The 24,154-nt window shown below is 37.9% G+C and overlaps 1 protein-coding gene across 1 annotated transcript in view; it reads left to right on the top strand.

Moving 5' to 3' along the window:
- IL1RAPL1 (interleukin 1 receptor accessory protein like 1) overlaps positions 1–15,861 on the top strand; it is a 375,876-nt gene extending 360,015 nt beyond the window's left edge. The window contains 3 exon segments of the mRNA XM_086615469.1: positions 124–267; positions 13,683–13,853; positions 15,143–15,861. Coding sequence (XP_086471595.1) covers positions 124–267; positions 13,683–13,853; positions 15,143–15,861 — 1,034 coding nt within the window.
- The last annotated feature ends 8,293 nt before the right edge of the window (positions 15,862–24,154 follow it).

The following is a 24,154-nucleotide window of genomic DNA, read 5'->3' as shown; positions in this document are numbered from 1 at the left end:
TAAATACATAAATAACTCATCATTCATTATTATATTTTAATTTTTAACATAATTGTGAGGTCTGCTGCTAATCTTTCTCTGGTTTGGAATATGATTGTTATTGCATTTTGTAATTCTTTGCAGAGCTGATGTACACAGTTGAGCTTGCTGGTGGGCTTGGTGCTATTCTGCTGCTGCTTGTTTGTTTAGTGACTATCTACAAGTGTTACAAGATAGAGATTATGCTTTTCTACAGGAATCATTTTGGAGCTGAAGAACTAGATGGAGGTAAGGCAGCTTCTTAGTACATTTCCTACTTTCTAAGTGTGCCTGGTTTTTATTTCTCTCCACCAAGGCCCAAATTTCATTTCAGCTCAAGATGCGTTAACAACTGCCATTTTTGCTTCTCACTGCATTAGGCACTGACTTGAATATGCATTCCTCATACAGCACATTAGCAGCAGTGATTGCTGAGCTGATGTACATGCTGCTCTCTGGAGCTTCAGAAGACACCCAGGTCTTTTAGATTTTTAGTCCCAACACTGAATGTAAATTACCAACATTGATGCATTAAAGATTTTCACTTTTTGTCGGTACTGAAAGCCAGCTTCACTTCTCCATAAGCTAGGGAGTGTCTTCCCTAATTGTATTCGCCAAATAGGTAGAGGTTGAAGTGAATCTCAATTTACTGTTTGTTTAAATGGATCAGTTTCAATAAACTGTACTGAGTGTTTGGGAATGTATCCAGCGGTTGATTTTCTTGAGTTCATTTACTAAATCACTGAGAGAGCAGCTAACGGTCATTAAAGTTGTTCTGTGATTCAAGGACATCCAGCTTAAACAAAGTAAACTGCAATGTATGCACCAGCTGGTGTCAAATGTATACATACATTTTCTTTTCTTCTCTGTTTAAGCACTAAAGAAAAAGGTCTTTGCCTCTAGTCCTACTAATCAAAACTGCTGTTGAACAGCAGACTGGTTTGAGCTGCAGGCTCTGATTAATTAGGTTTGGTTTCTTGGGTCAGAGTTCCTGCTGTTTTGTGCCTCCACTATGTCTTTGGTGACAGGACCTTCTTTTTACTGAAATACTAATAAAAGTTATTTTACAGTTCAAGGTAATAGCCTGTGGGCAGAAGCCACAGTGACATATTAAAATAAATATGTAGTGATAAACAAGCACTGGTCAAATCTGTCACTGATAAGAAAAAAGAGCAGCAGCAGAATTAGAGGTCCACGTATAAGGGAAAGACTTCCATAACAAGATCACCAGGGAATGACCCATTTCTGCCGCCCATCTAAAAATGCACAAGGATTCAAAATAGAAAATGCTCAAAATAACAAACATTAGAACATTTTGTAGCCTTCTACTGGATTGACAAAAAGGATGCATTAATATAGCAGCTCTGTGGGGGAAAAAAATCGGGTTATTCTACTTATTTTATAGAGAAGGAAGCTGAGGCCCAGAGGGACTGTGACTTATGGAGGATTTTGGTAGACCCCTTTTTTTTTTCAGGAGCTGAGATCGTTCTCCTCCATGAAGCAGCCCCCAGTTTAAATGGGCACACTTACTTGCATGAATGGTGTGAATTTAATAATAGTCATATTATATTATGCAGAAATAGACAGTTTATTTAAGAATTGTTTAAATAGATGCACTTTAATGTTTTCGCTCTCAGTATCAGTAATTCTTACTTTTACAGCTGTCATTTATTGTTATATCAAATAATTCAAATTCATTTGCAAACTGACTCTATCAGGTGTTGCACACTTGCCTCTCCTCCCATCCCAAACACTGGTCACCTTGAAACAATACTTTAATCACGCATTTTAAACAACAATAAAGTGACATCTAAAGGATACTGTTCTGGGATGCAAAAGGACGAAAACTAATATTCATTCAGTGTAGTCTTCTGAGCAAAGATCGTTGTTAAAGAAGATAAAGCACGGATTCTCCTTAGAGGATCAATGCAAACACTGATAGCTTGTGTACTTAACCACAGTAATATAAGAAGAATAATACCACTTGCAGATTCCTAACGGAAACATGCAGCTTCTACTGTATTAAATACACTAGCAACGTGGATAAACCCCATTGTGCCAATGAAGTTACTCCAGCCAGACTTTTTACTCTGTCTCTCTCACTTACTCTCTTGCAAAAGCAAGAAGACAGAGAGAAAATGCCCCACAGAAGACCAAGCCACAGCTTGTGCAGAAATAAATTGCAGACATATGTTCAGATCCTTTCCTTTGGCTTAGTTTGTTACTGACAGGCACAAAATGCTGAACTCTAAAATCTCCTTCTAACCACATCTCCTGCACTGCAACAGCAAGGCGCCCACATGCTATTCATAATTTACACCATGTTCTGTCATACTTTGGGACAGCATGTACATAAGCAAACATTAAAATATCCCAGGCTTTTTTTGTGTGCACTATATTGTGCCCAGAGAGGATTTGAAACACTTTAAAAGTGAGGTCCAATTAAAATTTTCAGTTGAAAATCTCTTTTAAAATGCAATGCTTCGCTTCTTCCCTGATCTGAGAACAAGCCCTTCAGGATGTCAAATCTCATCACAATTCTTCTTTCCTTTCCAAGCCAAAGACACGTTAGTTTTTCTCAGGCTAACATACACATTTCTGTAGAAGCATGGGTAAACTGTGAGAAATTCTTGAAAATAAAGTATTTAGCCCTTACAGCTAATGCAACTTTATTACTTTATGTAAGGGTTCTGCAGATTAAGCAAGTGAGCACAGCTGCTGATTCCTCATTTCTCCAACTTGCAGCTTTGAATTCCCCATCTTTTCTCTCATTCTGTGGACTAGATTTTCCTTCTGTTTTGTTTTTGGTTTTTTTTCTCTCCTGCAAACACGTTAGGTCAGTCTCACCTTTATTGTCTCCTGGGGATGGGCATTGAAGCCCTTCTTTTTGTTTCTATGGTTAATTCCCTGCCTTTCCTACTAAATTGGAATATAATTAAATCCAGCTCACAACTGCTTTTCCTCCCGCTCTGTGCTCGTGCTTTCCAATTGCCTGGGAGCTGACTCCACACCAGGAGATTGCATGATGAACACCGTTGTGTCCTTCGGTGAGGAGCAATATCACATGCTGGTGTTTAGTCAGAGGACCTCACTGTGAACGCCTGACAGGTCCCCCTGGGAGCTGGAGCACAGGGGCAAGAAAAACACTCTGATCATTGGTAAATACATGCCATGTGCTTGGCATGACCTTGCGCCTCAGAGATATAACTCATCTCTACCAGTTTGGTGGTCAGAAACTCTCAAATCTGTTTAAGTGGAGAATTTAATCTCAAGATGTCTTCATGTACAAGATGAAGATGATGCCTTGAAGTGGTATACAAACAAAGAAATGTTCAGGGTTATTCTGAAAACAATAAAATTTTCAGAAATAGATACTTCCCTGGAAACTTCTGAGGGCTGATCATTGTTAAACTGTCAGCTGTTTTGACAATGTTGGACAGGAGCTCACCATGGTGTTTGATCTTTTTCTCAGCTTTCTTTGCAAAGGAAACTTCAGCAAATTGAGGGAAGACACAGCCTCTGTGCAGCGGGGTGCAGTCAGGGAAGGCACATGGGAGATGGGGCTGGGGCTGGGGAGTTCCTCTGGGTTTCACTTTCAGTTCTGCAGATTGCTACTTCTCCACACCACCCCCAGCACTCCCGCCCCATCATTGCTGAAATAAACCAAAGTGCTCCTAAAATGATTAAAATTTGTCACTGCTGACCTCTCTAAATTCAGGAAATCTTGTTTGGATTTGGTACATGACATCTATAGCGGCTGTTTCTTGGTGTGCTGATTACACTTTCTTAAGACATGAGTGTCCTCTGCTTGCAGAAGGGAAGCAAATCAATGCTCAAATTAGGAGTCTGATGAAACAGTTTCTGCCTTGAAGTCTCTGTTGCACCTGAGAGTCCTTAGGTAATCATGATTTTTGTCCTTACTATTATTTAGCTGTAAAAGACTAGCAGGGTTCATGGACAGATCTATGGGATTGCCCAGATAATATCTTGTTAACTTTACAAGACAAGAGCAGGTAAAATATACTTCTTAGTGGTTTCCTGGGGTTTGTCCCTGTAAGCCTCTTACGCAGCAAGGAAAGGCAACGCTTTAATATTCTTAATGTTTAGGTGTGGCTTAGTTGCTGACTTTCAAATATAACCTTTACCAGTGGTTTAGGCACCACCAAAGCACTTGTGTTAATGATTATGCTATGCAGGTATAGCTAGACTGAAATTACTGCTGAAGTTAGTGACTTTGCAATTACAGAATATGCCCTGGGGAGCCATAGAATAAGTCTGCAATAGCAGCCTCACCACTGCGTATGTACTCTTATTGGCTATTGGCAAATTGTGACAGTAAGAAATCCTACTCTATGAATATCAATTTCAAATTCTATTAAAATCACCTTTAGAAAAATGCAGCGCTTTCATCTTGCTAAATATTGCTGGTCACAAAAAGGGATTTTCCTCTTATTTAATTCTCTTCAGTGCTTCTCTTAACTCTTCTTGTTGATGTTATTTATTTACATCTGAAACGTAATTCAAACAATGAAATATCAATTTATATCTCCACTGAATATGGGATTTTCTAGATTGTGTCCTTGAAATTTACTAATTCAAAGAAAAATTCCTGTTTTTTTCTCACTTTCTATTTTATAGCATGTAAAGTACATGTGTAATATACTTATATTTAAAAATAAAATAACAATATCACCAAGAACATCTTTAGATTCCAAACTTAAAGGTTGTTATAGGCTGGAATGTCCAGATATAAACCAGAAAAAAATAAAATGCTACCATATATAAATCAATGCAGACTGAGATTGTTATAGGTTAGAATGTCCAGATGTAAAACAGAAAAAAAAAAAAATAAATACTATAATATATAAATAATGAAGACTGAGATGTCTCATGTTCCTCAACTAGCAGCTCTGTCGAAATGTTCTAAGCTATGAAGTTTTTTTATCAAAAGCCCTTTGCAGATTTCCAAGGTAGGTGAGATGAATGAAGCATATTGACATCTGATTTCAAGAATCTTAGACTGAAAGCCTGTTTCCAAGCCATTTCTCTCTTGAATTTTTTTTTTTATATCTATAATGATTTACTTAACTTTTCACTGCTTTTGCCTAGGTCAAGACTGTCTTAGCTCATTTTCAAAATATTTAATCCAATTATAAGATACAAGTACTGTCACTAAGATCAATAGAACTAAGTAATATACATAAAATTAAGTATGTATTTTATACAGGTAACTAGTTGCTTTAAGACTCTAGTAAGAGCACCACTTCTTCACATTTTTTATTTAAGAAATTTCTTTAGTATAGAAAAAAATTATATTCTTCCATTTTCAGAGTTTACATGAAACTCTTTATTAGTGCCTCTTCTTACTTTCTCCTCTTTTAAATAGTAGCTAGTTTCTTCCAGTCTTTCATAGATAAGTACTATGTTAACCTGTGTTTCCAGCTTGGTAGTAACCATTCAATCTTTCAATATCTACTAATAACAGGTTTTTTTCTTTGTTTGGTGTTTGACCTGGAATTAATTCATAGCAACCAAGAGAAGAATTTCTACCACCATCTTTTAACTTTCATAGTTTTTTAATATTCTGAAACTCTTATAAGGACTTCTGAGTTTTCATATACGTCAAGAGCAACTTCTGAGATTAATGCTTCATCAGCTTTTTATATTGAAAGTAGAATGTATTCAGTAGTAGTGATAAATTTAAACTCCCATGTTAATCAGAATGACTGAGAAACATCTGAGATTCACTTTTCATTTAGCTAGGAATACAAAATCAGACTAAATATGAGAGAAAAAAAATAACTTTAATACAATAGGTTATTCAGTTTAAAGAAGTATTATTCTATCTTATGTATCTATCAATGACAAATTTTAGCTGTAATTGTAGAAAACCAGGGAAAATATAGCTTACAGAGAGAATTTATTTTACACTTGAAATCATGTCATTGTATTATTTTTTGGTTGAATTTTTATCTGCTGGGAATCACTCCTAATTTTCAAGAAATGTCAAATCAAGCATTGATATCTTGGAGTTTTCATAGATTTTCTATAAAATCAAGTTTAAAATAGTATTTATTTTATTTTTTTTCCTGTTCTTTAGCCTTCCAAATTTCAATATGGCTTAATGGAGAAGAAAAAGAAAAAACATAAATAAAAGGGGGGAAAAAGAGGAAAAGAAACACATATCCATTGCTTTAATATTTTTATAAATTTGCCTACTAGAGACAAGGGATTTTTTATTTTTTTATTATTATTCTATGGTGTGCTGAAAATACTTGAGAACTTATTTAGAACTGATTAGATTTCTTTAACCTCTTTCCCAGCATTGCATTTACAAAACCTCCCTCCAATTCACCATTACCCACTCTGCACAAGGATAACTCTCATTAGGAATGCTACACTTACTTAACAAATACTTTGCCATGGAAAAGTGAGTGTTAATAGTGCTTCATTTTATTAACTTTAAAAGAGCTTGACATTTAAAAATAAAAGAAAATGTTAAAGTGAACTTCATATGCAACAGTAAATACTGTGAGGAAAAGTATAAACATTTTAAAAGACTTAGGATTTGGGCATTTTACTCAACTAAGCATTTAAATTGCATTTTTCATCATGTTAAGGATGATGAACACTATTGCAATATGTACATTAAATGTGGCCCCGCAAATCGTGAAACAAATACAGATTATGAAATGCCATAGTCACTGTAATTTTGAAGCAACTGCAGTCTCTGGGAAATTTTTAAAGCCCAATACTTTGCAAACTTTCCTGAAAGCAGCATGTTCTTTTAAAAGAGGAAAGCCCCCTGCATTGGCTTGACTCCAACTCCCTGCAGCACTGGGAGGACCCAGTCTGTCATTTCTAAGAAGCCCACTTGAAATCCTCAAACTCCAAATTAAATCAGCGCATCGCTCCTAGACTCCGGTAATGAGTATCTCAGTCTTTACTAGGCTGCCATGTGCTCTGGGGAAAGAGAGGAATCAGCTGTCCTGTTCCCTATTGATCTAGAAATGGAAGAGTTGCCAAAGTCAGATGTGTTGCCGGCTGCACCTAGTTGCGGAGCTGTGTGGTCAGCTGCCTTCAGTGCACTGGATATTTCTGAAGGCACTGCTCATTGCTCTGGAGGAATTCGGGATGCACAGAGGCATGGGCTGACTCTGGTGTCTACGTCTTACAGCTTCATTGGAGTAAGATTCACTTTGAAATACGACATTGTGGGATTTCTCTTTATTTTGATCTATTAATCTGTCTTGTGCTGAAACGTACCATGCCAGCTGAAAATTGAAGTTTGTCATCTGCTTGAACATGACTGATAAGAAAAAATTGACTCTATGAAGGTTTGGGGTTTTTTTAATTTTTCATCCATATATATACTTCTTCTGTCCCCCATTAGCAGAAGTATCTGCAATGTTCAAGGTTTAATAAACCCTCAAAGGCCCAAACTGCTGGCTTCTTGGAGCGCAACATAGAAATCATTAGAAAACTTGTGCATCTATAATACAAATTCAAAGTTGAATCTGTTTGCTGGTCCCTGTAGAAGAGGAAGTTTTATCTATCTTTCTGTAGGCACCAGCTTATCATTTCTTCATGTGTAGTTGTTAAAAGAGCATGCATACAGATGAGTTCTTAGATGTCTGATAGCAATTTACTTACCCAAAGATCCCATTTGCATGTGACAAAGTATATGCATATAGAGTCTGCGTTTCATTTTATGCTTACATTGAGCCTTTAAGTGACTGCTGCTGAGCACATCCTTGGAATAACAAGTAGCGTTTACAACTTCATCCCCTAAAAGTTTATATCACTTTTGCTGGATTAGCGCTGTAGAAAGCTACAGGGAATATGATAACATATTCTGCCTTTGGATGAGTACTGAAAGAAATAGACAGCATTAAAGAGTGCATGTTGCAATGATGTAACAGGTGTTTTGGCTAAAATCCTGGGCCACTAAATAAAGTGATGTTTCCATACATTATTAATGAAGCTGGGATTTCACCCTCAAAGTTTACCTGTAAGATCCACACAAACAATTTTTTCAGACCTGTGGCTGATAGTAGCTCCATGACCTCAGTGTTTTCACTTTCAACTCCATAGAACACTTGAAATGATATGGCAAAGTTTGTACCTTGCAGTCTGTTTTGACCAGAGTCTTGTGGTGCAGATGGTTGTGCACTGTCTGAAACATTTGTTGACTCAATGCATCATACTTCGAGCATGAGTTGTATTTGACCTCATTGTGATGAACTAATCCAGAGCTTCCACATGCTCTCATGCTTCTCTACAGTACAATAACAAAGAACTTTTTTGCATCAAGTCTAGTTGAATTTGGCCATGCAAGGTCTGCTTTAGGTTTTGTTTCAATATTTTCAATTAATGCGTACAACAAAACTGCACAGAAACAGAGGCTGTTGAGTTGAAGAGCTCCATCCTAGCTGTATACTACCTGTAGGCAGCAGAAAACAACTACAAACCGCATAATTGGAGAGGATTACTTATCCATTGACTAACAATGGGAAGAGGAAACTTAAATGCCCCATCCCTGGAAACACAAGGTTGGGTGGGGCTCTGAGCAACCTGATCTAGTTGAAAATGTCCCTGCCTGCTGCAGGGGGCTTGGACTAGATCACTTTTAAAGGTCCCTTCCAACCCAAACTATTCTATGACTCTGTGATTCTCTGATTGCACCAAAATGTTTCAAAATATTTCTGTTGCATGATATTGTATGTCACCCTCAGCTGTGTTCACTAAATTAAAGGACACCCATTACACAATACAGCTCTGCAGCATATCTGCAGGCAAAGCAAGATGAACTTATTCTGATAAGTTTCTTTAAAAAGAATTCTGAAATGGTTAAGGAAATAAGAGTGCTTTCAGGTACAACAGTATATGTAGATAATTGCTTTCAATCTCCACAGGAAAGAAAAAAGTTCCAGATTAAATGATCAACATCTCTGCATTTGGTTATTCACAGGTATTTTTCTTCCTAAGTGTGGGAGGAAACAGGTAGTGAGTAACTATATTCTAGTTTATTGCTAATGCACAGGAACCTGACAAAAACAAATTTTTGAAATGGCATAATCTATATCTAAAGCCAAAGTGCAAGCAACACTCAATCACATTTTCATTCCGAGTATGCTTGGATAGAAGACTTAATTGTTTACTGATGAAAGAAAATGAAGAAATTCTCTTTTTAAAGAAAAGCTTAGTTTTCTACCAGCTTTGTTTGTTTTGAATTGGATTTTTGCCCTATTTTTCTGACACTGAATATTAGATCCAGCCAGTATCTGAACTTATTGTGTAGCCAAATCTGTAATTGTCATACTACATAGTAATATAAGTAGTAATATCAAGTCCTTTATGGCTTGATTTGTAATTAGGAGCAGGTTAGCAATTTTCTGGTGAAGTTTTTTCTTGGAAAAGGCAGATATGCTGATATGCTGACATCAAATATTTTCATGGGTAAAATACATGTTCCAGTAAATGACAAAAAACCCAAAACACTGTGATGGACTTCCTGCATGCTTGCTAGGAGTCTGGGGACTCCTGAATGTGTTGCTCAAAGGAAGGCTTACATGGAAAATAGCTTGAGAGCGAAGAGCTTGAGAGCAAAGCTGAAAGCCTCCTTCTTCCATGTGACATGGCTAAAACACGAGACCCAGCTCCCAGAGTTTGACTTAGGTGTAAGATCTGGATGTCCGCAGGCTTCTGTCTCTCCCTCTCAGTCCATTGGGACAGCATGTTAAAAAACATGAATTAAGATCGGAAATGTTCTTCATAATGTAGGCGTCAGTCCCACTCTTTACAAGCAGGAGTAAGTGGGACTATTTAACTGAGAAGAACCACATGCAAAGTCCTTATCTACTGTGTGTTTAAACACTTTCCTGGAGATGGGAGATTTCAACAGCTTCACCAGTTCTCCCATTTTTCATTCCAACTGAAATTCTACATTTTTTGACTCTTCATAGCAATTAGAGAAAATAGTAAATAATGCCATTGCTCTTTTATCACATCACAAGACATATGTTTCTGATGGCTATGTAGCTCTTTGCCTGTTGTACTTAAAATGTTTCATGTAGTTGGCAATATAACTCAAAAAATTTCAATTAACTAAAAGCAGGCTAATACATAAATATCATAGAAGTAAAAAAAGGCATATGTGATCGTCCCCTGTGTATCCCAGGCATTTCACAATTTGTAAATTGTCTACTCATGCCAGTATGTCAAGCCATCAGATAACAAAATTACCGCATAAGGTAATTGTGCTGTAAACTGAACTTTTTACTTTTCATCAAACAATGTTAAAAAAACCTGACAGATGAGGAGTATAATAGCTCAGGAAAATCACTGTGCTAATGCAGCTAACAGTTTCCCATACCAGACTATACATCTTGCTGGACTGGAGTTTGAATAAATTCATGATTGCCTGAACTCATCTGTATAGACATACTCTAGATCCTGGACATTCTTTCCCTTCAAATGCTGTTAAAACCAGGGAACTAGGGTGTAAGGAAATGTTCCCTGCAATACAGGATAATTCAGTTGTAGTCAGTGGAAATGCTGGAGCCTGCATGGTATGAAAAGTATATATTTCAAGTAAATGCATTAGTGCAATATTTACATGTGCAAGGAAACAGTGGCATATAGCCTGAATAATTTTCCCTCTAAGAAAGAACATGCAAACCATCTTAACAGAAAATATTCTGAGCCTTTGAAACAGTTTGAACACTGCATTATTCTTATTATTTATCCGTTTGAGAAATGATACGTTTTCATCTTTACTCAGACTTTCAATAGAGCAATACTGCTCTTGAGCATGTACTATAGTGATGACCATTACTAGGGTGACAACAGAACATGGCTGCATCATCATTTCTTCAGTTGTCTTAATTTCCCCATATATCTCTTGACCTTTCTGTGTTAACTGGGTTCCTGGATTAAAACTGTCCTACTGTAGAAACAAAAACCTGCTGTGTAATCTCCCTTTACGTCATACTTGATCCATTCAGTGTTATTTCAATGCATTGTCAAAGGCATTAAAAGCTTTTCTATTGTTAAGGATCACGGTTTCATAAAATCTCCAAAGGAAAATGATGAAAAGAGTAAACCATAGAAGGCAGTGCTTCTCTTTTTCTTATTATTCTTTTCTTTTTTTTTTTTGTTCATAGATCATAGAATGGTTTGGGTTGGAAGGGACCTCAAAGATCATCTAGTTCCAAACCACTTGCCATGGCCAGGGTTACCTTCCACTAGATCAGATTGCTCAAAGCCCCACCCAGCCTGGCCTTGAACACTTCCAGGGATGGGGCATCCACAACTTCTCTGGGCAACCTGTTCCAGTGCCTCACCACCCTCAGAGGGAAGAATTTCTTCCTTAGATCTAATTGAAATTTACCCTCTTTCAGTTTAAATCCATTGCCCCTTGTCCTATCACTACACACCCTTGTAAAAAGTCCCTCTCCAGCTTTCTTGTAGGCCCCCTTCAAGTACTGGAATGCTGCTATAAAGTCTCCCCAGTCTTCTCTTCTCCAGGCTGAACAACTCTGACTCTCTCAGCCCATCTTCACAGGAGAGGTGCTCCAGATCATCTTCGTGGCCCTCCTCTGGACTCACTGCAATGAACCCCAGAGCTGAACACAGTACTCCAGATGGAGTCTTGAGTGTAATTCCTTGAGTGTGCAATGATTAAGACTAGGGGAGGTGAACATCCATGATGACATACTACTTATGCACTGAGAAGTGGCCCCCTTGAGGGTACTGCTGGTGATAGGCAGTTTTGGTCTCATTTGACTAGAGTCCCTGTCCTCAGGAATGGAGCTACATGGCAATGATCTCAGTCCATCATGTGAGTCTCCAGTGGCCCTCCTCTGGACCTGCTCCAACAGCTCCATGTCCTCCTTATGTTGGGAGCCCCAGAGCTGAACGCATTACTCCAGAGATAGGATCTCACAAGAGCAGAGGGACAGAATCACCTCCCTTGACCTACTGACCACACTGCTTTTGATGCAGGATACGGTTGGCTTTCTGGGCTGCAAGCGCACATTGCCGGCTCATGTTGAGCTTCTCATCAACCAGCACTCCCAAGTCCTTCCCCTCAGGGCTGCTTTCAGTCCATTCTCCTCTCAGCCTGTATTTGTGCTGGGGATCGCCCTGACCCATGTGCAGAACCTTGCACTTGGCTTTGGGCCCAAATTGGCCAATGGGATATTCCACGTCACGCAGCATCATGCTCAGTATATGGATGAGAGTTGACTGGGAAGCTTTCTATCCCTTCCGGGGTTGCAATTTTGGAATTTCTCATCTTTGAGATCACAAGCCACAGATCAGTTTGGTGTTAATCAGTGGATGGTGATCAATTGTGCTGTACATCACTCATTTGTATGCTTTATTATTATTTTTGTTGTTATTTTTATCATTATTACTTTAAATTTTCGTGATGTTTGGTTGCCAGATGGCATTAAACCAGAGCATAACACAGTATGCATGATTCCTCAGAAGGAAATGCAAAATGTTAAAGATTAGCACTGTTTCATTAATTTCATTATACTCTTTGCACCCATCCTGCATTTGGCAGGCTTCTCCAGATAATGCTACCAGAGTACAAAAAGGTGTAAAATGAAGAAAGGAGTGGCTCAGAAAGTAACTGAAGTCAGCATTGACTAAATATAATGTTATTTATGACACAGAGTTGAGTATTCAATCAGGTCTCTTTTACAAGCAATTGATATTCTTGATAGCCTGTGCATAGTGTTGTCAAGAGAGTTAGAAGGATGTTAACATTTCATTACTCTTGCCATTGATTTTTTCCTGCTTTCTTCACAACAAAAGTCAAAACGTGACCTCTTATTCCACTGAATTAGTTCCAGAGCACTTGGCATTATTGACCTCCTAATGAAAATTAATGATGGCTCTTTTGATTCAGTCTTTCAAGTAGGCACATCAAGCACATTTAAGAAACGGGTAAATTTCTTATATTGGAATGAAATAACACACTATTAAGTAAAAAAATGTACATTAATGCAACGTTAAATTTGCAAATATATGCACACAGAATTCAAGAGATTTCAACTGCGTTATCAGGAGCCGATGTTATGAAGATTTAAGCTTGACAGTAATTTCAGACCTGGAAAGCCAATAAGTTTTACAAGCAAAGCTACACATATGCTTAGAACATTTCAGCCCCAGACCCTAAATTTATTGTAAAAATCTGGCAAGACTGAAATATTTTTGCTATGCAACAGAGACAATTGCACATTAGCTTAGGTATTTCCATGCTTTTCTTTCCCTTTTAAAGCTAGAGAAGAATTCAAATGCTTTTCAGCAACTCTTTTGTTTTGTGCTTACAAGCTGTCACCCCACAATTGAGAAGATTTCCTTCATTTTTTTATGTTTACATAAATTACACAATTGTTTATGAACAAATTGACTTCAGTCTTTGAATACAGATCCCTTCTCCCTTTCATCTGTGTAAATAAATATTACCTCTACCATGTGAAACAGGAAGGGAGAATGGATTCATATCTGGAGATTTGGTGAAAGCTTGCCATTTTATCTAAACAATTTCCTGTTCCTGGAAAATTATCCCAGAAATAATTTCTGGGGAATTATCTAGGAAGTCTGCTAGAATAATTAATACACTAACTTTCTTTCTTTCTGTCTTTCCTTAGACAACAAAGACTATGATGCATATCTATCTTATACCAAAGTGGATCCTGACCAGTGGAATCAAGAAACTGGAGAAGAAGAAAGATTTGCTCTTGAGATCCTACCAGATATGCTTGAAAAGCATTATGGATACAAGTTGTTCATACCAGACAGAGATTTGATCCCAACAGGAAGTAAGTCATGTCTTTATGCTTGTGTGTTTCCTAAATAGCAAATGCAGTGATTAGTATTGTTTCTATACCTACTCCTTCAGAATGCCATCTTTCTTCCCTTGTCTTAGCGAATGGCGAAGATAAGCCACCAAACATGCTTAATGTGTATTTCCTAGATAAGAGGATTATTTTTTAGTTATTGTATTATATTGATTGAAGGTGAGACACTGCAGAAAAGACATGCATAAGTAAAGGAAATAAATGAGACTAACATTTTCTCACAGATTTTTTTGAGAGCTTGCATATCTAGGAACAAACACAGAGGTCTATGCTTTCTGTTCCTTAGAGTTTGCCTGGAAAGATAGCCATGACTCTAAGTACTTATTACAGAAATTCATACGGGAAAGAAAAACTTCTGTTTGGACTAAGGCAAGGGATGAGTAATACCATCTACAACAGAGCAAAGTAGTGAATTCTGTTAGTGTCCACTGCAGATAAATGTGTAGCAGAGGTACTGGATCGTTCTTAGAGACTGAAAATTGGAATTGATTCCAGCTAGTACAACTAGATCTTTTTCATTTTTCTTTCACATATTCCAACCTATGTACAGTAATTTTTTGTAAGTTGCTGTAGTATTCTTCATAACTTCAGTGTAACTGTATAAGTGTAAGCTACTAAAATCAATATCTTTTACTAAAGATAGGAAAGGAATGCCTGGTACAGGCAAAGCACAACATCAAACAATCACATGGATATTTTGTAAATCTACAGCAAACTAAACATTAATTTGCAGGATTTTGTGCATGTGTGTGGTGGGGGCATGAAAGGAAAAGAATCTAATCCCACAGTACACCTCAGAGTATCATTTGAGTTTGAGACTGAGCCCCTGACTGAGCCGTAGTTGTTGGTCTGTTGTGTACCTGGGTGGCTGCCTTTTTAAAGAAAAAAAATGGTGATGGACTCACTTGTTCCAATAAAGATATAGATATTGATACAAAACCACATCTCGTAAACAAGTACTCACAATGCATAGCGCATGGAGGAATAGATGTTTCGCAGGATCACAGAATGGTTGAGGTTGGAAGGGACCTCTGGAGGTCATCTTGTCCAACCTCCCTGCTCAGACAGGACCACACAGAGCAGGTTGCCCAGGACCATGTCCTGGCAAGCAAACCTGGCACGTTTGCAAAGGATGTTTTTGCATATTTCTGTGAGCTCTTCTGGGAGCAGGGATTTGCCTCTGTTGTTTCTACCCAGTCTATGGGAGTGATTTCTTAGATTGATTTTTGAGCAATTGTCTTATTTTGTAGCCTACATTGAAGACGTGGCAAGATGTGTAGACCAAAGCAAGCGACTGATCATCGTCATGACTCCAAATTATGTGGTAAGAAGAGGCTGGAGCATCTTTGAACTGGAAACAAGGCTTCGAAACATGTTAGTCACGGGCGAAATCAAAGTGATACTGATTGAATGCAGTGAACTGCGAGGAGTTATGAACTACCAGGAGGTCGAGGCCCTGAAACATACCATCAAGCTCCTCACTGTCATTAAATGGCACGGACCAAAATGCAACAAGTTGAATTCCAAGTTCTGGAAACGTTTACAGTATGAAATGCCTTTTAAGAGGATTGAACCCATCACACACGAGCAGGTCTTAGATGTCAGTGAGCAGGGGCCCTTTGGGGAACTGCAGACAGTCTCCGCAATTTCCATGGCTGCTGCCACCTCCACTGCTCTTGCTACTGCCCATCCAGACCTGCGCTCCACCTTTCATAACACATATCATTCACAGATGCGCCAGAAACACTATTATCGAAGCTATGAATATGATGTACCTCCTACCGGCACCCTGCCACTTACCTCAATAGGTAACCAGCATACCTACTGCAACATCCCTATGACACTTATAAATGGGCAGCGGCCGCAGACAAAAACTAACAGGGAGCAGAATCCAGAAGAGGCTCACACAAACAGTGCGATACTGCCCCTTTTGCCACGGGAGACCAGTATATCAAGTGTCATTTGGTGACCGAAATGCAAGGGGCCGCCAACCCCCTTGAGTAGGAGCTGAGTCTGCAGTCCGGTGCCTGGAACTACATCCTCGACTGCTGCTGTTAAACATGCATTACAATCGATAACATACGAGGAAAAACAGGGTCTTGTACATATGTTTTTTGCAATTTCTTTGTAGCATCAGTCTTCCTGTTTTACCCATGTCTCTTCCCATTCACATTTTCAGCTTTGTTTTATATATCATTGGAATTTGTATATTTACATTTTTTTAAATGAAGAGACTGCTGTATAGATAGGAAACTTTTTTGCTTCATTAGTATAGTTTTAGACTTTTTGTTTGGTTGGTTTTAACCTCTCTTGGGAATGCTTGGACAAAGCTATGTTGATATCAGAAGCACCATCCATTTTGTTGGCCTGCCTAGCCTGATTCCTGAAGGCCATGCCTGCTGCAGTTCACCTCTTTTGGAGAATATTTGTTCTTAGAAGGACCCCATCCCTCACTGAGAGCTCCAGTGTCATTTCTACTCCCATAATGTGCACTGCTTCTTTCCTGCCCTTACAATGACCCCCGTTTGGGGTAACACTACAGTCTGATCATCTAACATGTAACTTGGTAGATACCTGTCAAACAACAGAATATACCCAATCTGTATCGGTTGCTTCACAGTAGTCACTACAGAGTGTGTAGAAACTAGAGATGGTTTTTGCTATCTTGGGTTTGTTTTTTTGGGGGTTTTGTTTTAATTATTATTTTAAGAATGAGTTGATTGTATCCCTTTTATAAATATAAAAGCAAACCCTATTTTTAACACTTCTTGGAAAAGTATTAATGTGGTTGTGGATTTTATTTTTAAGCATTTAACTTTTTCTTTCTTCTCTTTCAAAATCTTGCAAATAAGATCATTTGCAATTTTCAGGCAAGTAAAACAAGTGAGGCAATAGGCACTGAAGTGCAGAGAGTCCTGCTGATATTTACAGTGATGACTTCCAAACCAAAGGGGAATAAAAAGACAGTATTGTAGATGGTTTGTCACTTTGTATTATAGAAAGTGTTATTTTCTAAAAAAGCGAGAGCAAAACATTATTTTGCTGTGGATTACAGAGTCCCCTTGTATTTTAATGTTTCAAAACCTGTATTTGCTTTAAAATGATATATTCAGGATTAAGAAATCTTCTTTCCTTTGGTTTTAGCTTGTAATAATAAGTAATACTTTATTAATTTCAACATGATTTCAGTAAGAACTCAGGCAGAAAAAAATGACATGAATACCAACAAATATCATTGTTTTCAGAATAAACTTTATTTATACAAAATTAATATTTAAATCAGACCTGGAAGTATTAAAAACAATTTATTCACTTTAATGAATAAATAAATTAGTTTTATTTTTTATGTATGATTCTATCTTTGAGGAGTTGCAAATAATGTGTGTACCATGGCTGTCAGGGAAGAAAAAAACACCACTATGTTTACAACTGGACATCTTTAAGACAAACAAAATAAGCATCTTACTCATACTTACGTTTTAAATAATGGAAAAGTCCTTTCTGGTTTTAAAAAGAGAGAGGAACGGTGTTGTAGTTCTACAACATATTCAGGCCAAGCTCTCTACTGGTCTCTGCTAGCAGAAGCAGAGGAGCTGGGGTAGAGTTGCTGGTTGCAGCACACTGTCATATAGTCATGTGTTTGATTTACCCTGGCAGAAATGTAACTGGTATTCTGGTAAACAGACCTTATAGTCTATTTATGTAATTGATTAGCTTTAAGTATTTTTATGGTAACTGAATGATATTGGCCAATATAATGGGTGTGTGGGGTTTGTTCATCCTGATTGTCACAACATGAAAACTACAGCTTATAATATTTTGGTCTTCTTAATGAGAAGTGATGGGTAGAGAGCAGGTAAACTGCAGTTTGGGGGATGTTTGTGGGAGTAATCCAGAACTGACAGTGTGAGAGGAAATGACTATGTTCCTGTTGTGAAAATCAAGAAATCTCAGTATCTGCATAACAAGCTAATAGAGCTTTGGGATGTGCACTAATTTTTATTTGCTTAAAAATGTTTATTACTCTGACAATTTGCTCAAGTCCTTTTCTACAATCTGTTCTTTCTTATGGTGTCTCCCTGTGGACATGTGCCAAACATCCACAAAATGGAAATGAAGCTGCCAGGCCAGATAAAATTTGAAGAGAGCTTTGCACATTTGGTTATTTTCAAAGTGTAAGAAAGCTGTTATTTATTTGCTCTTACAGACACCTGTCAGGTACTGATGGCATTCTCCTTCATTCATCTGGGTGCCAAATACCCCAGTATTCTCTGAAAGCAATGCATTATTTTTTCCCCTTTCCCTCTCCCTCACATGCCCTGGGGTAAAGATTGGGATGTGGAACAAACACAGGATGTAACTATCTGACTGCAGTCATATTTAGACGATCGGTAGGTGTTTCCTTAGCCACATGGGGAGTACTTTTCTGTTCTATTTTTAGTGTAGGTTTAAGCACTTTGAATAGCATGATTCAGGGATTGAGGGATACTATTTGATACTCACACTGCTTAAAAAAAGTTTTTCTTCTAATGTTTTGTCCTAATATTAAACAAAAGAAAAACAAACAAAAAAAGAGAAACAAACCACAAAACAAAACCTGATATAAATGGAGAAGCTGTCTATGACTTTAGAAACATTCCTCCTTAGTAGTTCTTCTCTATAAACAGCTCTGTGTGGGGAACAGTGAAGGAAACTGTTGTGTGTTCACGTGCTCTATGTTTGACAAAAGTTCTGTTGGAACGCAAAATAAAATGAAAAGAAAAACAAACAACAACCAAACCTGTCATTTCCCTAGTGCTTAGGCTCCATCCTTTTTTGGTGAAGGTGTTCCTGTTTTTGACAGTGCAGCCTGAAGCGTGCATGCAATAGCCACATAGAAGGTTTAGCCATAAGCAAATAGCACTTTATTTTAAAAAACTGCACAGTGTGATGATCAGAAAAACTTACTCTGCCTGGTCAATAATTTCGGGTCTGTATGTGGATTCTATGCACATGAATTATCCAAGCGTGGTGCTTTACCTTTATAAGGCTCTCTTTAATCAGGTTAGTCCTTGATATAAAACTAAAGGACTCCATTGCACAACTTGTGGAAATTCAGTATATAGGTTCTCTGGACAGCACATATAGCTGGACAGAAATGAGGGACTGTACAGTATGCAACTAATTATTTTGAAGGCGAAGTGCATTCCTGGGTCTGATTCTGTTCTCAGTTGCAGCAGTATGATTTCAGAGTAAATCTAATAAAGTTGAATGAGTATAAGATTGATTTGTGTGGGAGAAGAAAATTGGAAAAGCAAAGAGAAAAGATATTCTTATTTGCAGTCTGTGACAAGTTGAAATCTTGGCCGCAAGGAAAGCAGCAGCAAAATGTCTTTTGAATTTTAGTAGGGACCCAGTTCTCACCTGGCAGCCAACGTCAAACACTTTCAATATGATCTGGTTCAGAGCTAAATACTGCTAGGCTTAGATGCAAACTAAGATTTTTCTATTACTGCACAGCTGTGAAAACCATGTGTATGTTACATAATGTGTGATAATCAGCTTCAAAATAATTGGAAAGCTCGTTTTACCCACCTGATTAAAATTCACAAAGTTTTATTTGGATATTGTGCATTAATGACACATTTAAATTATAGATAAAGCAGTGAGATTTGGGGAAAACTGGCCTGGTAAACAGGCTTCCGTCATTCTTAAATTGAAAAAAAATAAAAGAAGAAAATGTCAAGCTAGCAAGCCTAAGGAGAGTTTAATTAAAATCCAAAGAAGAAAAAAAAATCACAGCAGTAAAGTAAGCTCAAAAATAGGACAAAGGCCAATAAAGAAGAAAGGTCAAAATACCCACCTGCTTTTTGCCTGTATTGTGGCTTTTTTTTGTCATGTGAAGCTCTATACTCTGGCTGACCTACATAAAGCAACTGGCTTTTTTGGGGCCCATCCAGACAGATCAGCAGCACAAATATGTCCATGTGTGTCTAATACACTTCCAAATGATTTTGTACTTGTTGGTAGTCTAGCACAGAGAGCTTTTGGTGTGTCTTCTGTTGTTGTGATACAGAGGATGGTAGAAATCTGTCAATGCTAAAAAAATCTCTGTAACAGGCTTAGTTTATTACCCAGAGTAACTATATTCCTTTACACCCACGCCTTATCTGATTTACTGTTATTAGAATATTTTTTTAACCCATTTCTCAGCTGAGCAAGAGATTAGTGTAACTGATATCGGAAAAACTGTAAGCAATTTCATTACAATGAGTTTCCGTGTATAATGAATGCTACAAGTTCCCTTGCATTTTTTTTCACAACTCTTCACCTCTTAAATAGCTCACCAAGTAGAGGTCGAAGAACACCATTGTGTCTTTCATTTGAGGTTCACTGAATTTAGTATGGATACTGAGCTGTCATTTGTGATGTCATTTTGCCAGGCTATTTCCCATCAACTCTGGCTATATCCTCCAAGAAGAAGCGTTGACAGCATCACACTTCTCCAGCTGGTCTTCGGTTGAAGTTCCAGAACTTGGAGTTGTTGCCCTGAGGAGTGAAACTAGTAGAAATGTTTCAGCTATTAAGAGTTTTCCTATGCTTTTTGTTTGCTTAAATTCTATTTAAGACGAAGTTCGATCTTTGCTCCAGACTAATAAGCTCTGCAGGTGGGAGGTCAGAAGTCCAAAAAGTCCTGAGGTAGTCAGAGCAGAAATTACAAAGGCAGTCCTGATAACATATTTGGAAAATGTATACATTCTGAAGCTGCTCAGATTACTGAAAATCGAGTACATTGAGATTGAAGGTTGCTGAAAGAAAGTATTCTGTTTGTTATTACAACCAGTCTCATCCCAAAAGCTCATCACCATGCTTACATTAAATAGCCAATATCATAGCTAGTGTAATTTCAGAAACATTCAATAGTCAATTAAAATATTTTTATTTTGGTGTATTAAGAGTAACATGATTCTTTAGGATGAGAATGTTAAATGAAATAGATAATCTTCATCTAGTACTGAGCTGACATAAAGTACAAGCATCTCTTTGCTGTGTCACTAGTATTAGGAAAACAGTTTGAAGCAAAATTTGAGAGCTAAGAATTTGATGGAGATATTATTGATTTTTTATAAAGACATTTCTCTTAACCATCAAGGCATGACAGAAGGAATACACAAATTACTGCAAAAATAAAGTGGATGTGCCTTTTCACCTTCTTTTTCTTTTTTTTTTATTGAAGATTACCACTCTCTCTGTCCCCTTCAAAAACACAAAACCATCCTGGAAAACTGAATACCTATGGAGCCCATGCTCTCAAACACATTTGATGATGAACAAAGAAGCGCAAGCCAGAGTGAGGGGCTGCACCACATGGCTGCGACTGAGAAACTCTACAGTGGGGAGACCACGTCCACCTGTGCAGGGAGAGGGAGAGAACAGGGCCCTGTGGCCTTCGTGTTTAGTTACTCCTTTGTCAGGTGGATGCAGAAGGAACTATAGGCTCAATACATCACCATTCTTCTGCCTGCTATAGACAACACAGGGAGAAAGTGGGCAGCAAGCCTTGGTGTTAGTGACAGTAAACGTGAGTGCCATCAGCTGGCTAAGCACAGATATCCTATTGCAAAGCAGCCAGAAGAGAAGAAACAGCTGACTGTGTTTCCCATTTGTTCAGTGTGCAAAGTAAAAGCCAGCGCTGAGCATAGAAAGAGGTTAGCTGACTGGGCGAGTGTGCAATCCACCAAACGACAATTGCTGGAAGTTGCCATCTCAATCAGCTAGCATCGCAGCTGAGATCCTTCGCAGCATCTTTCATCCTGTCCCATCCCTTCCCATCCTCTCCTCTCCATTTACCTGGCAGGCTATATTAAAAGTACAAGCACATAAAGCTTGCTGTGAGCCCTCGGGTTGGTGTACCTGTGAAAACTCTTTGCAGAGATGTTTAGAGTGAGTAGATATATTCTCTCCTGAGAAGAGATTTACAGGAGCAAAGCTTTGATTTGTAAAAAGTTATTATTTTTGTTCTCAGTTCACACACCATTTTTCACATCACCACAGAGTGCTTATGTGAAGCAACATCCTGATAATGTCCCAAACCTTCTGTGAAGTAAAAATAAAGTCTTAGAAAGGTCAGTCATGAGCTCAAAATATTTTCACCTATGCATCTGCCATTAAGCTGCAGGGTCTACATACACACTTAAAAAAAACCAAAATAAACAAAGAAAAGCAAAATAGCAATGTAATTACTAAACTCTATTTAAATCTGTTTTTCAGGGCCTTCTTTTTTTTTTTTTTTTTCAGGGAAGGTTGTATTCTCCTGCTGTTTTGTAGGAAGTTATGTGAGAGATTGTTTTAAATTTTCTTTTCATTCTTTGTATGCCAGTTAAATCGCAGGGAGATTTTTTTTTTTTTTTAGAAAGTCCATTCTTCATTGTAAGTTTAAAACACAAATGGCAATGAATTTATAGACTTAGAAGAAATTGTTTGCCAGAGTTCACATTCTCTGCTGAACAGCTCGTTGCAACCCTTAATTAAGTTCTTAGAGACATTTCAGTAGAAAATTTAAACAATTAGTATTATATGTGTAACTTCAGCATCACATTATAACGTGACACATTTGTCTTTTTAAAACCCAGGCAACTTCAAATAGAACAATTATGTAAATACAAAGCAGAGAGGAAAGCAGCAATGCAACTATCTCTCCATTTATCTTAGCAAAATAGTTCAGTGACAACAGGCTCCTTCTTGAGATCAGTAACCTATGCCTACCTCAGCAAAACACATGAAGCTGCAAAATGTGCCGATATCTGGGGAAAAAATGTTGCAATAAGCACTCTCAAATCTTAGTTACATCACAAAAAGCACTTTAGACATATTTATGCCTATATATAGGTATTTTAACTTGTAATCATTTAATCACAGAATAGTACAATAAGATAAGTACCACTCTCACAAAAATTCAAGGAAGTCCCAAAAACCTGGATGTGTTCAAAAGATGACATTTTCCATGTTCTACAAGATGACAAACCAGGCCATTGGTAGGTGGCACTGTGACACAGATCCGAAGCTAAGGGTGACACAGGGTGGGAGAAGTATAGTGAAGATGTTTCCTGGTCATATCAAGACCAGGTAGGTGGTACATGACCAGCACTCATCTAGTCCTGCTGTCATGGGAGATTACAATCATCCTTTGCCTGTAGGACGCTAGATACATGAATTTGCCAAGTACTTCCTTCACTTCCTGGGTGCTATCTGAAGCCATTATATAACCTTGTTAGAGGTAGGAAAGGTTTTTTTCGAGATGACAGGATCTACCTGAATCATAGGAATATCTGCCAGAGTTCCTATCACTGTAAATAACAATTAGTGTCAGTACAGTTCATCTCCCATTTTCTTTGCTTACTTCTTCACTCTTCTAAACAAAAGAGATTGTGAATAGCTCTCAGTGCCATATAGCAAACAGCATTCCTACACTTCTTTTTTTTTACTGTTAGATATTTGAAGAGAAGCAAAGAAGCTATCTGCTTGAAATGACAGTTGCAAAGTTGTTCTTTAGAGAATGTTGAAGAAAAATGCCCTATTCAATCATCTTGGGCACCTTACCTGCTATGCTTCTTTCAATACCCTGGCAAAGAGCAATCTAGAGCATAAGGGATTGGACACAGAGTGAACTGCACATGCATAAAATTTTCATGTAGCTCCTTGTATTGTTTTTTGCTTTGTTTTGCTTTATTTTGTTCTGTTTTCATAAGGGGAGAGACATCAGGACTGAAATACTATTGCACTATATTAGTTTAGTGATGGCATAGCCGCATGAGAAAGAATGGAGTTGAGTTCCAGAAAACTGGAGTAGTCATAAAATTGGCTGAGAGTCTCCTACCTGTGCACATTGTCGCTGTTCAAAGAACTGCTGGATTTCCTTAGCTTCCACTTCAGTCAGTTCTCCACTTCATAGCCACTCCAACAAAGAGGTTTTGAAAGGGAAAAAGGTGCTTTCACGTGCCATAATACAGTCTCAGATGCAGTGTGTCTGATGCCACATGCTCACTGAGGGATGTGAGAAACCTGAGGTTTCCTTCTCATTTTGGTCCTCTGATTGCCATCTCTTATCTTGCTAAGGTTCTTCTAAGACAAAAAATAGCATTGTATATTGCAAAGTCAAGATGAATCAATGGAAATTTATAATATCTTCATTGATTGCTTCAAATAGCTGACTAGCACTTAGCTATCTGGCCCTTCTTCCCATTCCTCTTCCTGTCCTTCTGCCCTAGATAGTCACAGGCTGT

This window comes from Tauraco erythrolophus, chromosome 1 (genome assembly GCF_009769465.1).
Source record: "Tauraco erythrolophus isolate bTauEry1 chromosome 1, bTauEry1.pri, whole genome shotgun sequence".
Lineage (NCBI taxonomy): Eukaryota > Metazoa > Chordata > Aves > Musophagiformes > Musophagidae > Tauraco > Tauraco erythrolophus.
This window is presented reverse-complemented; position numbering and strand designations above follow the sequence as displayed.